General features: G+C 44.5%; 2 protein-coding genes across 2 annotated transcripts in view; one reads left to right on the top strand and one right to left on the bottom strand.

The window, feature by feature from the left end:
• smcr8a (Smith-Magenis syndrome chromosome region, candidate 8a) lies at window positions 1–7,075 on the bottom strand. The gene is made up of 4 exons (XM_056288565.1): window positions 6,474–7,075; window positions 5,463–5,702; window positions 3,909–5,399; window positions 1–773 (listed from the first exon to the last, which is right to left on the bottom strand). Exons 1-4 carry the CDS (start codon window positions 7,073–7,075, stop codon window positions 314–316), a joined length of 2,793 nt encoding a protein of 930 aa, XP_056144540.1. The 3' UTR covers window positions 1–313.
• Window positions 7,076–9,574: 2,499 nt separating this feature from the next.
• top3a (DNA topoisomerase III alpha) overlaps window positions 9,575–15,579 on the top strand; it is a 35,732-nt gene continuing 29,727 nt past the window's right edge. The window contains exons 1-3 of the mRNA XM_056287950.1: window positions 9,575–9,679; window positions 11,760–11,868; window positions 12,054–12,197. Coding sequence (XP_056143925.1) covers window positions 9,575–9,679; window positions 11,760–11,868; window positions 12,054–12,197 — 358 coding nt within the window. The remainder of the gene's footprint in view (window positions 9,680–11,759; window positions 11,869–12,053; window positions 12,198–15,579) is intronic.

The following is a 15,579-nucleotide window of genomic DNA, read 5'->3' as shown; positions in this document are numbered from 1 at the left end:
TGTGTGTGTGTTTCTGAACATGCTCTCGACCAAACACGTAGGTAAACCACACATTTACATTCACATCTCATTCCACTGTCTTTTTCCTGTGTATAAAGGAGAGAGGAAAAGAGCATGACCAGAGATAGAGTGCAAGGCAGGGAGTCATTATACAAATAAGACAAGTAAGCAGTGTTTATAATGAAACTAAAATAATGGAATTTAGCAAGATCACCTTGAATCCATTCAAACCCAATGGACAAAGATGGTCTTGGCAACAATGCTTTTGGGAAACCGAGCCCAATTTCTCTGCAGTTAACCTGTCAATACAATATTAGATCTTGTATAAAACGCTGGTGGTGTAGTTAAAACTGAAAGCAGGGGCTGCAGTGCTATCCCCCGTGGCAGGCTTTAAGTACTGTTGTGTGATAAGCTGGCTGAGGTAGAGCAGTATCTGGCTGTCTTCCTCCCCCAGCCCCAGCTGGTCCTGCAAGAAACTGCGACGCCTGCCCTCGACTCCCTCTGGCCCCTCCTTGGAAGTAATAGGCAGGTGGAGGTGATGGGTGAAGGTAAACAGGAAGGCCTTGGCAGCCAAGCTACTGAGCGTGCTCTGTACGTGCAGGAAGTAGGTGGAGCCACGGCGGATGTAGGTGCGGTGGTCAGCTATGTTGGCAAGGAGGTGGCCGCGGTATGGAGGGCAGCGCAGGGTCTTCTGGTCTGTGTCCAGGATGGCGATGTAGCGGCTGTAGCGGGACAGGGAGTTGAGCATGCTGGAACCCACAGGAGATGCCATTCTGCCAGGAAGGAGAGAAAGAGAGAGGAGAGCTTTATGTCTTAACCTGTCAACATTATAATAACTATGTAAGGCATACTACACTGCTCAAAAAAATAAAGGGAACACATAAGCAATGCAATGTAGCTCCAAGTCAATCACACTTTTGAGATATCAACCTGTCCAGTTAGGAAGCAACACTGATTTGTGAATCAATTTCACCTGTTGGTAAATTGTCTAATTTCCACCAGGTGGAAATTAGACAATTTGCAAGACAACCCCTATAAAAGGAATGGATTTGCAGGTGGTGGCCACAGACCATTTGCCTGTCCTCATCTTTTCTGGCCGATCTTTGGTTAGTTTTTCATTTTGCTAGTGCCCTCCCCACTAGAGGTGGCATGAGGCGGTATCTGCAACCTACAGAAGTTGCTCAGGTAGTGCAGCTCATCCAGGATGGCACATCAATGCGTGCTGTGGCAAGAAGATTTGATGTGTCTCCCAGCACAGTGTCCAGAGCATGGAGGAGGTACCAGGAGACAGGCCAGTACACCAGGAGACGTGGAGGGGGCCGCAGGAGGACAACAACCCCGCAGCAGGACCGCTATCTGGTCCTTTGTGCAAGGAGGAACAGGAAGAGCACTGCCGGAGCCCTACAAAACGACCTTCAACAGGCCACTAATGTGCAGGTTTCTGCTCAAACAGTGAGAAACAGAATGCATGAGGATGGTATGAGGGCCCGACGTCCACAATTGGGGCCTGTGCTCACAGCCCAACACCGTGCAGCCCAATTGACCTTTGCCAGAGAACATCTTGGTTGGCAGATTCGCCATTGGCGCCCTGTGCTCTTCACAGATGAGAGCAGGTTCACACTGAACACATGTGATGGTCTGGGGAGGCATATCCTTGGAGGGCCGCACAGACCTCTACGTGCTAGCCAGAGGTACCATGACTGCCATTAGGTACCGGGATGAGATCCTCAGACCCAGTGTCAGACCATATGCTGGTGCAGTGGGCCCTGGGTTCCTGCTCATGCATGACAATGCTCGTCCTCATGTGGCCAGAGTGTGTCAGCAGTTCCTGTATGTCGAGGGCATTGATGCTATGGACTGGCCTGCACGTTCCCCAGACCTGAATCCAATCGAGCACCTCTGGGACATCATGTCTCGTACCATCCGCCAACGCGATGTCGCACCACAGACTGTCCAGGAGTTGACCGATGCCCTGATCCAGGTCTGGGAGGAGATCCCTCAGGAGACCATCCGTCGTCTCATCAGGAGCATGCCCAGACGTTGTAGGGAGTGCATACAGGCACGTGGAGGCCACACACACTACTGAGCCTCATTTTGAATCGTCTTGAAGAATTTCCACAGAAGTTGGATCAGCCTATGTTCTCATTTTCCACTTTGATTTTGAGTATGATTCTGAATCCAGACCTTAATGGGCTAATGATTTTCATTTCCATTGATCATTCTTAGGTTATTTTGCTCTAAACACATTCCTCTGTCTAATAAATAAAGATTTTCAGCTGAAATATTTCATTCATCGAGGTCTATATTGTGTTTTTAGGTGTTCCCTTTATTTTTTTGAACAGTGTAGTATTCTGGATTTACCCAATATGCAATGTCCACATACTCTGGCTTCCATTCTGAAATGCTGTAGCATTTATTTCTTGTTAAGGTGGTGTTCATAAACAATTAATTCTCACTTTGCACTCTTAAGTCGCTCTGGACAAGAATGACACCAAATGCACTAAAATACAAACATATAGAATACATACTTCTTTTGGTTCCTCTGATAGTGATCTAAATGGCTCTAGTTTGCAGTAGCAAGAATTTAATGCATACACAAATGAACAAAGTGGAAGCACACATAATATTAGTGTATCTGGATCAGTCGTGTGTGACTGTGTTGGTGGATACCCATCTTAAATGTATTCCTCAAACGTAGGGACGCATCAACACCGATACAAGTATCAGCTATTGGGATGATACCAGGCTAAAATGGAGTATCAGCATCGGAGATTTTACCCAAGGCCAATACCCAAAGCCATGAGTAACAAATCATACATAAAAACAAAATGGGGGCTTGATTTACTGCATTACTAATGGCTTAATTCTGCACCGTTCAGCAAAATGAACGGAACAGATCAGTACCCGGTAAATATGACCATACGCAGAAAGAGCATGGTTATGAGTAAAACCCTTGTTTTATGAACCACATGTACCCCTGCTGGACTAGGGTTGGATCCCACCAGAACCCTTTCTTCCTGACTAACTTTGTAGACTTCTCAGTATTACTGGGCCAAAAAAAAAAGAAAAAGAAGATAAGTAGGGCTGGCAATTCTAGTTTCATAGTAAATAAGAAAAGTATTAAAAGGGAGCTCAAAGACACATAGGAAGATGGTGGTTGAATAGAAGCCCATGGAATAATAGCTTCTATTTAGCTGTGTGTGTGTCAATACTGGGTAAAGGTTAGGTTTGGGTTACATCTGACAAAAATGACAAATAAAGGCATGTGATAAAAAACAAATCAGTGAAATGAATGGCTGCGGCTGCTAGGCAGAAAACAAAATACTTTACAGCTCCCACAAGTTAAAAGATTATGTTAACAACAAACTTTGGTCTAAAACCCCCTCCTCTGTCTCCTTCTCTATCCATCCATCCATTATCCGAACTGCTTATCCTGCTCTCAGGGTCACGGGGATGCTGGAGCTTATCCCAGCAGTCATTGGGTGGCAGGCGGGGAAACACCCTGGACAGGCCACCAGGCCATCACACAGGGGCCCACACACACACATACACACACACACACATTCATACCTAGGGACAATTTAGTACGGCCGATTCACCTGACCTACATGTCTTTGGACTGTGGGAGGAAACCGGAGCACCCGGAGAAAACCCACACAGACATGGGGAGAACATGCAAACTCCACACAGAGGATGACCCGGGATGACCCCCAAGGTTTCACTACCCAGGCGCTCGAACCCAGGACCTTCTTGCTGTGAGGCGACCGCGCTAACTACTTGCTGCCACTACTGCGCCACTGTGCCGCCTCCTTCAGTATAATTTCATCAAACTAAAAATCCATTTAATTGATGACAAAATAATATCTGAAATATACATGCAAAGTGGAATTCCTTGGTTCTAGACATACCTTTGCAATCCAATTAATTTCCACCTCTGCAGATCTGTGAGGGTAAATGGACAGGACAACCAAGGTTGAACTCTCTCTCCACATCTCCCGGGCCCAGGCACAAACAGGGCTAGAGCGTAAACCAAGCGGCGGACCCTCCCCTCGTCTGTCCCAAGCACCACCAGGGTCCTACCACTTAGCAGACACCACAGGGCCTGCAAAGCAAATGGATATTGACGTACAAATTTCAAAGCGCCCTGCCCTGCCTTCTTCCTTTGACGCAGGGTCAGCAATCCTCCATATCCGAGAGGTGAGGCAGCACGGTCAGAGCCTGTGGAGGTGCTCATGGTACAGTCAGACCCATCCTCCACAGAGCACCGTGAAACTGCATCTCCAAGGGACTCCACTGGCAGGTCCAACCCTGTTGTTGGGCTCCCTGGTTGGGAAGAGCCAACAGCATAGTCCCCTTGAAGTGGCAGGAGAGCCTGGGGCTCTTGGTTGACTACCAGAGAGTGAGGGGACTGTTGATGGGAACCATGCCCCATATCAGACACTGTATCTGGGGCAGAGGGCTCATAAAGAAAGCCTTCCTGAGCCATACAGCATGCTGTGTCTATCTGAACTAAGGACTCAGGCTCCATCTCAAACAGCTCCTCATTTACCCCATCACATCTGTTCTCCACTTGTCTCTCACACTCATCCTCTTTGCTAGACTCCAACTCAGACACCCCTTCCAGCAAAGAAACAGGTGTCTGGTCACCCCCATCTTCAACCTCATCCTCACCAGCAGTGGTCTCCACCTCCTCGCTGGTGCTCTCTCTCTCTGGGTCAGTGTTATGGTCGGGGTCAGGAGGTTCTGACTTTATACTGGCAAGGCTCTGTTCACCCTCACCCTCTCCCAGGCCCACCCCACTCCTGTCACTGCTAAAGCTGCCTTTGGTATCCTCTGAGCTCTCTTGTGTTTCTAGGGTCTGTTCTGAAGGAGAGGATTCCAGGCAGCTTTCTCCTAGTCCAAGTTCACTCGCCTGGGTATGACTTGTCTCTGAGGCTGGATCTAAAGGATCCAGAGGATCAAGGGCATCCAGCTCTAAGGAGTCAGGGCAAAGCACGATAGGAGGTGGATGTGTGAGTGTATCATTGTCTACAGTGTGGTTTACGGCACAAAATGGTCTCGGTATTCCCCATTCTTCCTTATCATCTTCCCCCAAGTCTTCCTCAAATAGGATGTTGGTGAGCTGCTGTTTTCTTCGAAGTGCCCTGTCTAGGCGACGTGTGTACAGGTAACTCAGGTCTCCCCGGAAACTCCTCTCTATCTCTTTCATCAGTTCCACGGTGGCTACGTAAAATGTCTCATCACACAACTCCTGGAGAGTCTTAAGACGCTTATCAAAACATTTGGCAGACTTTCCTTTGATCAGCTGTGGGGTGTAGGACGGCCTGCGTTTGACACCCTCCTCTTCATTTTCCTCTTCACCTTGTTCCTCACTAGTCTGACCCTCTGGCTCCACCCCACTCTCCCCAAGTTCATTGTAATTAGGCTTCAAGGGATTGGCAAGTTTAGCATATTTGTCTAACAGGGCTTCACACTCACTCACACACTCAGTCATACATTTCTGGCAGGCAACAGCATGGGGATCCCGTCGCGGTCGGCAGGGATAAGAACTGATCTGTTTCAGCAGGTCCCTGTGTTCATAGATGCTCTTTTCCACATTTGCAAGCTCATTAGCTTTCTCGACAGCATGGGCAGAGTAGATCCCCTGAGGACCTGCCTCTCTCTGCAGCCCCTCTTCCCTCTGTAGCACAGAGCGGGTGTACCTGATAAGAAACAAAAATCAGTAGAAAGACAGGTCATGGAACCTTTATTATAACGAGCTGATGCTACTGCTGGGAAATACAGATAATATTATTACGATAGTCACCTGGAATTTTACACAGTAGCCACCTATATCAAGATATGTGCTTACATATGCAAAATTACCATTTTCGGAATCCAACTAAGGTTGGACTGTTTGATACCATAACGTATATGATCAAACCAAAACTAGTTTTCAAATACTGTACCTTAAAATATTTCAGACCTTGTTTTGTGAGAAATTTTAACAAGCAGATTCTCATTATCTACTACTACTATTCTATACTACTATCCATCCATCCATCCATTATCCAAACCGCTTATCCTGCTCTCAGGGTCGCAGGATGCTGGAGCCTATCCCAGCAGTTATTTGGCTATCCTCATTATAATTCATTTAAACAACAAAAATTCTGTATCATGATAGGACAATATCAGAATGTCATCCCAGTACAATACCAGTGAAAGATTATAAACATTAATATTGAATCGCTAACTGATACAGACACGTGATTTTTTTTTCTGCACAGATTTTCTCCTTTTAACAGTCTTCTTTGGTTGACACCATAGAACATCAACCTAAAAGCAATGTACTAGAATAACAGAGTGACATTAAAGAAGACTGAAAAAAAACTATAGAAACTCAATCATGAAATGCAGGAAAGTGGTTAAAATTAGTAAGTGGATATTTGTAAACTATAGGAGTTTTCACATATTGTTAGAGATGTGGCTCTTACTCCAAGTCCTGGAGCTTCTTTTGTAGCTCCTTGGCGAAGGCTCGTCTGTTCCCTGTCTTTAAGCACTCGGATGCCTGGGAGAAGCGGAGGGACAGCTCCTGAAACTGCAACATGATCTTCCTCTCATCTGCTGAGACATATGCAATGCAGAACGGCCGCACAAAGCCCCTGGCTTCCAGGTCGTAGAGCGTTAGGTGATGTACATAGGCAAACGCCCCTTCCTTTGAGTCTCCCAGCACCACCCTTGAATCCTCCACAAAGCTGAGTCTTGGGTAACCACCGCCGGGTGGATGACCTACAAATGATGCTTGGTAATCCACAGACATGATGCGCAGGGAGAAGTAATTGAGATCGAAGGTGCCATAGACCTTGGGGTCATCAGGGATGGTGAGGAGTGGCTGTGGACCCACCTGCTCTGAGAACTCTGATATGAGGATGAAGTCTTTGGTGAACTTAGCGTAAGACGTTTTGGCCCATGGATTGGAATCTGCCTGTGGGAAGAGGGGGACGCAAAATTCCTCAGGTAGTGCCCAGGGCTCAGGTGTTGTCTCCCCATTCTCATCCTCTTTAGTAAAAGCCACCACGTCCGGTGAGCCTATCATGTTGTTGTTATTGCACACGGCATGAGAGACGCACAGAACAGCCCATCAAGAACTGTCAGTCATACAACGTATTGTCAAATTTATCATATCGTAATCACATTGACTAGAAACCAGATTCGCAGGATAAATTCAGGAACGTCGACACTTGGCAGGTTAAAGACAACGTAACGTTGACCCAGAATTTGTTATCAGTCGTTACGTATAGAAAAAAAAAATCTTTTTCCCAGCGTCAATCACAGGGTGCCTCGATCCGTTTCAATTTGCTCCAGGCAGCGAGAGGACGGCGCAAACACAGTAAAATACAATCGTATCCTGAGCAGCATGAGTGAATATTTTCCCTGTTCCTCTTCATGAGCCGTTGCAAAAAAAATTTCTGAGGATGAAATGCAACGTACCGTTGTGACAGCAGCGCCCTAACAGACATAAAGAAACGCTACCTACAAATTTCACATCCTGAGACAGTCGCCATGTTTACTCCGATGGTCGTATTCGTGTTACGTTACTATTGCATCAAGAGCGTCATTTCATCTTTTTTTTGTTTTTTACATATTCGTAACTGATTTAAAACTTACATTTTGATTTCTTAACAGCACGAATACATGTGAATTTGAACAGAAAATATAATACATTCTTTTTAACATTTTTCGAGTTTGCATTTTCTACGACATTAGTTTTACGACAACAGCTTTACGACAACAGCTTTACGACAGTAGTTTCACGAGTCAGGCGCGGAATTTGTAAACACTGCAGTGGGACTTTGATAGCTAATTGTGTCGTATTGCTCGACTTTTTAATTAGCTATTTGATCCCGTCAACTTCAGCGTATCTTTGTGAAATCCATTATAAAGTTAAAGGGTGGCTTTTTAGCTCCTTCCTTACAAGTTATTACGAACTAATGCTACCTGGAAAGCGATCGTTAAGCGTTAGCTCACTGATGGTCAACACCAGACAGTGCTATGCGCTACAAGTTGCTTTGAAAGATCAGGAGTTGCGCAAGCAGGGTTGCAAGTTATGTTAGTGCAGCTACTCGGAAGGTCTCTGTTTCGATCAGGACTACGACGACTGAGAATTCAGTCGAGTCTTTTCTGTAGTGGACAGGACACGTCAGAGGCAGACATGATCCGGAGGACACAAATCAAACGAGTTCTCTGCGTGGCCGAGAAGAATGATGCAGCCAAATGTATTGCAGAGATCATGTCCAACGGGAGAGCGAGGAGGGTAAGTTGACTCCTGAGCTGGTAATTACATTTTACACTTTTCTTAAAAGTCCCAAACGTATTAGCTGTGAAAGAAAACAAGTTGCTTTTTCGAGATCAGTTGAAGCCTGCTGCTACCACACAGTGCTGCCAGTAACGGCAAGAAATTGGTGTTCATATTGCTTTAACACAAATGTCACTTTAATCTACTTGCCACTGTGACTGAAATATCCACGATGAAGATATTCGACTCAAAGTAGGGGCCCCTAGCCTACTCTTGTTGTTTTTCGTTTAGTCCGCATCGGGTATGTCCAGTGTGTTTACCAGCATTGTCTTTGATGTATGAGTCATCCCATTCTGGACTGATTTTGCTGTTTTCCATTTTTAGAGAGAAGGGATGTCAAAGTTTAATAAAATCTATGAGTACGAATATCATCTTTTCGGACAGGTAAGTGAAACAACGAGAGCATGAGAGGGACTGGCAGTACTTCTGACGTTGTGTGTTTGTCATAAACTCACTGATGCTATTTTTATTCCCTCATTCAGAATGTGTCAGTGTCTATGACATCAGTATCGGGGCATTTGCTGGGCTTGGAGTTTAAAGCACCATTCCAGAAATGGTATGTGGGCTGTATGCAGCTACACACATGTAGGGCTGCAAGTAATGATTTTCAAGCGATATAGTGATTATAGGCTTGATTAATCTAAATGATTTATTTGCAATGACTAACATTTGAATTTTTAACCTAAAAAGTTTTCTTCTTTAAATAGATTTTTGAATTGAATTAGTAAATACAGCCAAATAAGTCCTGAGTCCTTAGCAAGATAGTTCCCTGAGGACTGCCTTTTCTTGTCCCAAGTCTTTGCCTGAAGCCAAACAAAAAGAAGTATATTAAACCCATCACTAGCCACACTTTTATGAAATTGTGGCGCATTGACCTTCTTAGCATAGCACAGCACCCTTGAAATGGCCAAAGAGATGATTGTAGGAGACTGGAAAATACAAGGCAAAGAATTTACACTCTAGCAAAACATCTAAGCTTGTCAGTACATATAACATTTCTCATGCACAGGTTTTATGTGAGAAGAGCAAAAAATGGTCCATTAATAAAGTAATAACAGTGAAGGTATCCTGGCCATATGATGAAAATAAGGTAGTTTGCTGTCTGGCTAACAGGCTAATATTTGGCATTTGTATTAGATAATGCAGCTGGGCCTTTATTGTTAAACTAATTCTGCGCAGACTTTTTTTTTTGCATTGTATCTTTGAACTACTAAACTATTACACGTGTGCTTCACATCTATGCATTCTTATGTATGTTCTCTCCATAGGCTTAGCTGTAATCCTGTGCAGCTGTTTGATGCTGAGCTTGAGAAGTATTGTCCTGACAACATGATCAAAATTAAGGTAGGCTTTTATTCACACGCCTAGTAATCTTAAAAAAAATAACGAAAAGACAAACTACTATTCAAATCTACCATTGTATTTTCAGCAGCCTTCTCGAGATACACCCTTGCGGTTGCAATGGTGAGTCTTCTAGCATGTGCTGTGGTCAATAAGATTAGGCACAGCACTTGTTTGCCTACTTCTATCTATCAAACTTTGTCAGGCTGCACAGCATTTGAGGAAATCATTTTATACAAATCATATCTGTTTTTTTATTAATCAATATCTAATTGGGTAAAAGTAGTTAAAGTTGTATTATTGTGAAAATGTACTATTTTCACAATAACATTAACACCTCAGCTGTATATTATTTTATGGAATACAATTCTCTTCTTGTGTTCATAAAGGAGGTTATCTCAATGAATGAGCTGTAGTGACTGTAGTAGTGGTGGTCTTTACTTGTTTTGGTTCTGGGACCCAAATTTATTCATACCACAGATAAGTTGTGTTTATGTATTTCTGTTTCCTTTTTGTGCTAACAGTAGAGGGCCCAAACTGCTGAAAGAAAACTTTTAATATTGATAGTAATCAGAATTATGTTTATTGGCCATGTAGGTTTGCACATACATGGCATTTGACTCCGGTTTCATGGCTCTCTGTGTACTTAATGTAGAATAACAAAACTACAACACAACAATCTTCAGATATATACTCAAGAATTGACTTATACAGGCGAAATAAGAGGTGATAGAATGCAATGGTGCAGAGACTATATCAGAGATGCTGAAATAGATGTTAGCAGGTTACTTACATACATGCCTGACGTAGATGGCCATGACAGAGCATACCAGTATACGTACAATGTACAGTACAGTATAGTATACACAAAATGGTTGGATTTAATTGACAGTGTTAGGCATTCATTTGAATGACAGACCGCGGAAAGAAACTTTTTATATCTGGTTGTTTTGGGGTACAGTGCTCTGTAGCGCCTGCTAGAGGGAATAGGGTGTGACCAGGGTGTGATGGGTCTGCAAGTGATGTTACCTGCCTGTTTCCTGAGTCTGGAGGTGTATACATCCTGAATGGAGAGCAGGTTGGCGCCAGTGATTTTCTCTGCAGACCTAACTGTCTGTTGTAAGTCTGTCCCTGTCCTGTTTGGTGGCCGAACCAAACCAGACAGTGATGGATGTGCAGAGGACAGACTGGATTATTGCGCTGTAAAACTGAATCAGCAGTTCCTGAGGCAGGTTGAATTTCTTGAGCTGGCAGAGAAAGTACATCTTCTACTGGGCCTTTTTCATGATTGTGTCTACTATGCTGGATGCCCACCTTAGATTTTCACCATAGACACCGTGCTGTTGAGTATGGTGAGGGGGGTCAGTGTTGGGGGACTCCTGAAGTCCACTGTCATGTTCACTGTTTTGAGCATGTTCAGCTCCAGGTTGTTATGGCTGCACCAGAAGGTCAGCTGATCAACGTCCCATCTATATGCAGACCTGTCACCGTCCCGGGTAAGGCCAATGATGGTTGTGTCATCTGCAAACTTCAGGAGTTCAGCCGATGGGTCAGCGGAGGTGCAGTCATTTGTGTAGAGGGAGAAGAGTAGAACGGAGAGCACACATCCCTGGGGGGTGCCAGTGCTGATTGTTTGGGTGCTGGATGTGAGTTTCCCCAGCCCCACCAGCTGCCTCCTGTCTGTCAGGAAGTTTTTAATCCACTGGCAGATGGGGGCTGGTACAGTGAGCTGGGTGGGTTTGGAGTGGAGGATATCTGGGAGGATGGTGTTGAATGCTGAGCTGAAGTCCACAAACAGGACCCTTGCGTATGTCCCTGGGGAGTTGAGGTGTTGGAAGATGTAGTGCAATCCCATGTTGACTGCATCATCCTAGGTGGATGATGCAGTCATCCTACATCCAGTCACGCTGCATTGTAGGTAGCGTTTCTTTATGACCTATTTGCTTGGTAGCAGACTGTAGGGGGTCGAGCAGAAGACCTATGATTTCCTTCAGGAGTATTTAAAATTTCATTCTCTTTCCTTCCTTCCTTTACCCCACCCCCATCCCCTCTTTAAATACCTCTTTGCCTCCCTCCTCTGTAGCGGACCCTAGAGAACGAGGTGAGACAGTGCCAGGTCGTAATTATCTGGACTGATTGTGACCGAGAGGGAGAGAACATTGGCTTTGAGGTCATAGATGTCTGCAAAGCAGGTATGATATTGGGGTGTGTGGATGTGGCTCTGCCAAAATTGTCTGTACTCCTTCTTACTGTCTCATTCTGTGTGCTTCGCATTTTTTATCGACATAAATTATTCAAATGTATCTGTGACTGTGTCTGAGGTTTCTCACACACTTTCACAAGGTGCTGATGATAAATATGTGTGCATCTGTTTCAGTGAAACCCAATTTACAAGTGTTTCGAGCAAAGTTCTCAGAGATCACTCCAAACTCCATCCAGAGAGCATGTGAGACCCTGATTGAACCGGATGTTAACATTAGTGATGCTGTTGATGTTCGTCAGGAGTTGGACCTAAGGATAGGTAGGTTAGAACACACTTAAAGTCATGTTACAAAATGGCAGTACATGCTCAAGGGACAAAGGGGCACACACACAAAGTTAGTCTAATAGCCCTTTCATTCTCTCTCTACCAACTTTGGCTGTTCCTGTTAGGAGTCGTGACAGCATATTATCTGTTTCCATTTCTTCCTGTCCTCTGCATCTTCCTCTGTCACACCAGCCACCTGCATGTCCTCTCTCACCACATCCATAAACCTCCTCTTTGGCCTTCCTCTTTTCCTCTTCCCTGGCAGCTCCATATTCACCGTCCTTCTCTCAATATACCCAGTATTTCTCCTCCATACACATGTCCAAGCCATCCCAATCTTGCCTCTCTTGCTTTGTCTCCAAACTGTCCAACCTGAGCTGTCCCTCAAATATGTTCGTTCCTTATCCTGTCCTTCTTCGTCACTCCCAGTGAAAATCTTAGCATCTTCAACTCTGTCACCCCCTAATAATACCCCTTTCATACCAAACTGAAATCCGGAGTTTTTACTGGGTTTGTCTTTGCATGAAAGTGTCTGTGGCTCAAAATCCTTGGAAAGTGGTCCTGGGTGTGGATGCAGCAGGGTTATCAAATAAGTCTCATAAAATCAGTCTCATAAATTTATCAACCATTAATTTTGGTGTTTAATATTTCATAATTAAACTACTAAAATTGACGGAATAATCAAATCGGTCTCATGAAATCAGTCTCACGAATCAGTCTCATAAAATATACTAAACTATCGATTTGGAACTCTGATTAATAATTAAATTAATAACTACAACCAAAATAAAGTTAAAAGAGAGTTTTCAGGCTGTCTTTAGGGCGGCACGGTGGCACACTGGTTAGCGCTGTCGCCTCACAGCAAGAAGGTCCTAGGTTCGAACCCCGGGGTTGTCCAACCTTGGGGGGGTCATCCCAGGTCCTTTCTGTGTGGAGTTTGCATGTTCTCCCTGTGCCTGCATGGGTTTACTCCGGGTGCTCCAGTTTCCCCCACCATCAAAAAGACATGCATGTTAGGGTTAATACTCCTGTCTGTGCCCCTGACCGAGGCATGGCAAGACGAACTGGAGTTGGTCCCTGGGCGCTGCATGGCAGCTGCCCACTGCTCCTAGCTACACAGCTAGGATGGGTTAAGTGCAGAGGAAGAATTTCCTCACGGGGATCAATAAAGTAATAAAATAAAAATAAAAAATTACAACATCAATAGCTAGCAAAGGTTGAAGGTCTCTGGAGTTCTGAATAGTAGAGGTTGGCAACATTCACTCTTGTGCAACATTTGATAGACCAACACGTATATAATCAAAGCATTCATTCATTATCCAAACCGCTTATCCTTACTCAAGGTCACGGGGACGCTGAAGCCTATCCCAGCAGTCATTGGGCGGCAGGCAGGGAGACACCCTGGACAAGCCGCCAGTCCATCACAGGGCCGACACACACACACACACACACACACACACACACACACACACACACACACACACACACACACAAACATTCACACCTAGGGACAATTTAGTACAGCCAATTCACCTGACCTGCATGTCTTTGGACTGTGGGAAGAAACCAAAGCACCTGGAGGAAACCCACGCAGACACGGGGAGAATATGCAAATCTCCACACAGAGGACGACCCCCCAAGGTTGGACTACCCCGAGGCTCCAACCCAGGACTTTCTTGCTGCGAGGTGACCGCGCTGTGTATCTTTACGGAGAAAATTCTGGTAATGCTGTGCAGTGAATGAAAGCAGTAACACTGCAGGGAAGTGAACGTAAAGGGTTACGTCCATCTGACAAAAGACGCTTTCATGTGGGGCGAGCGAACCAATCGCAAGACTTCGCTAATGACGTATTTAACTGTACGATGGTTGCCTTGGCTCACGGGTATTTGATAAGTCAAGTTAATTTTATTTTTATAGCCCGATATCACAAATTACAAATTTGCTTCTAGGGACTTCAGAGCAACACAACATCCTGTCCTTAGACCCTCGCATTGGATAAGGAACAACTCCCTAAAAAAAACCTTTAATAGAGAGAAAAATAGGAAGAAACCTAAAAAATAAAAATAGGAAACTAAAAACGAAAAAATGGGAAGAAATAGAAGATAACTGCAATACGGGTTCTTTTTTTGTTTTTCAAGAATGGCTGGAAACTGGACAGATTCAGAAATAAGGGAGCTCCTCTCAGTCCTCTCAAAAAATTTCTTGTCGAGCATTGAATATTAAATACATTACAAGAACAATGGCACCGGACAAAAATAGCTCCTCACCCACCATGTTGCTGAAGATAATCAAAAATGAAAATAATCAAAGCATTTATTTACAAAGTTGCATATTTACAAAATTATCAAAAGTAAAAACACACAATATGTAATCTCACTAGGTGTTCCTAACTAATGAACTATATAGGAGAGTGTGTGTATATGTGTGTGTGCACATGTGTGTGAGAGCAAGAAAGAGGAATGTGTGTGCGTGTGTGTGTCTGGTCCAGTTGGTGGCAGTAATGCACCTTAAAGCTAGTTTGCCAACCACCAATAACCACTAAAGAAGAACAAGAAAGACGACGAAACAGCAGCAGAAGAAGAAGAATGTCTGGATGCGAGCTCAATAATCCAGGCAAGAACGCATCCAGGCAAGAAAATCAAAGAAGGTTGAATCAGTTCATCTGGATACAATGTTTACTGACAGTGATGAAAAGTTTCTGTCAATAAATGTTGTATCCAGATGAACTGATTCAACCTTCTTTGAAAAAGAAGAAGAGTTTATGAGTGTGCGTGCTTAAGTGGGCGCATGTCGTGAGCACACCAGGAAGAATATGTGTTTATCATGCCCTGTGGTCAGAAACAAAGGAGTTCTATGAGTATGTGCATAGCCCTCTAATGGGCTTCGCTGTTAGTTTACCCCTTCGAGGCTCCGCCTTAGCACGTGAAACTCGTTCCTTTCCCTCACCACCCAATCAAGTGATAGGAGCCATACAGCGCCCAACCACCTATAAAACGCCTAGCATCTTCACAGCTTGTCTCCCTTTGAACTCAGCAACATAGACTGGGGCCAGCTGGGCTAGAGGTTAGAGGGAGATGAATTGTGGCGATGCTGGGGTTTTTTTTTAGATGGTGGGGCGCTGTGTGGCTTTTACCACTTGATTGGGTGGTGAGGAAAAAGATCTGTCTCAGGTGCTGAGGCGGAGCCTTGAAGGGGTAAAACAATAGCGAAGCCCATTAGAGGGGCATGTCACTTAAGACATAGAATAACCTCATGTATGGTGTAGTGGAGCCAACTACCTAATACCTAACCATGAAAAGATATCACAAAAATAAATTTCAGTGAACAACCAACTCAATAAATGAACAATGATAAAGTTAGTACCCCAATTCTTACC

Source organism: Lampris incognitus, chromosome 10, assembly GCF_029633865.1.
Source record: "Lampris incognitus isolate fLamInc1 chromosome 10, fLamInc1.hap2, whole genome shotgun sequence".
In the NCBI taxonomy this organism is placed as follows: Eukaryota; Metazoa; Chordata; class Actinopteri; order Lampriformes; family Lampridae; genus Lampris; species Lampris incognitus.
The sequence above is the reverse complement of the archived record's forward strand: the minus strand, read 5'-3'. Positions and strand labels throughout refer to the sequence as shown.

Excerpts from the sequence above, each read along its gene's own strand:
- smcr8a (XM_056288565.1), bottom strand. The coding sequence starts at position 7,075 with ATGATAGGCTCACCGGACGTGGTGGCTTTTACTAAAGAGGATGAGAAT. Across the intron at positions 5,400-5,462 it reads GTGAGTGAGTGTGAAGCCCT|TGGGGTGGAGCCAGAGGGTC; the intron begins GTTAGACAAATA and ends ACTTGGGGAGAG. Across the intron at positions 774-3,908 it reads AAATTAATTGGATTGCAAAG|AATGGCATCTCCTGTGGGTT; the intron begins GTATGTCTAGAA and ends CCTTCCTGGCAG.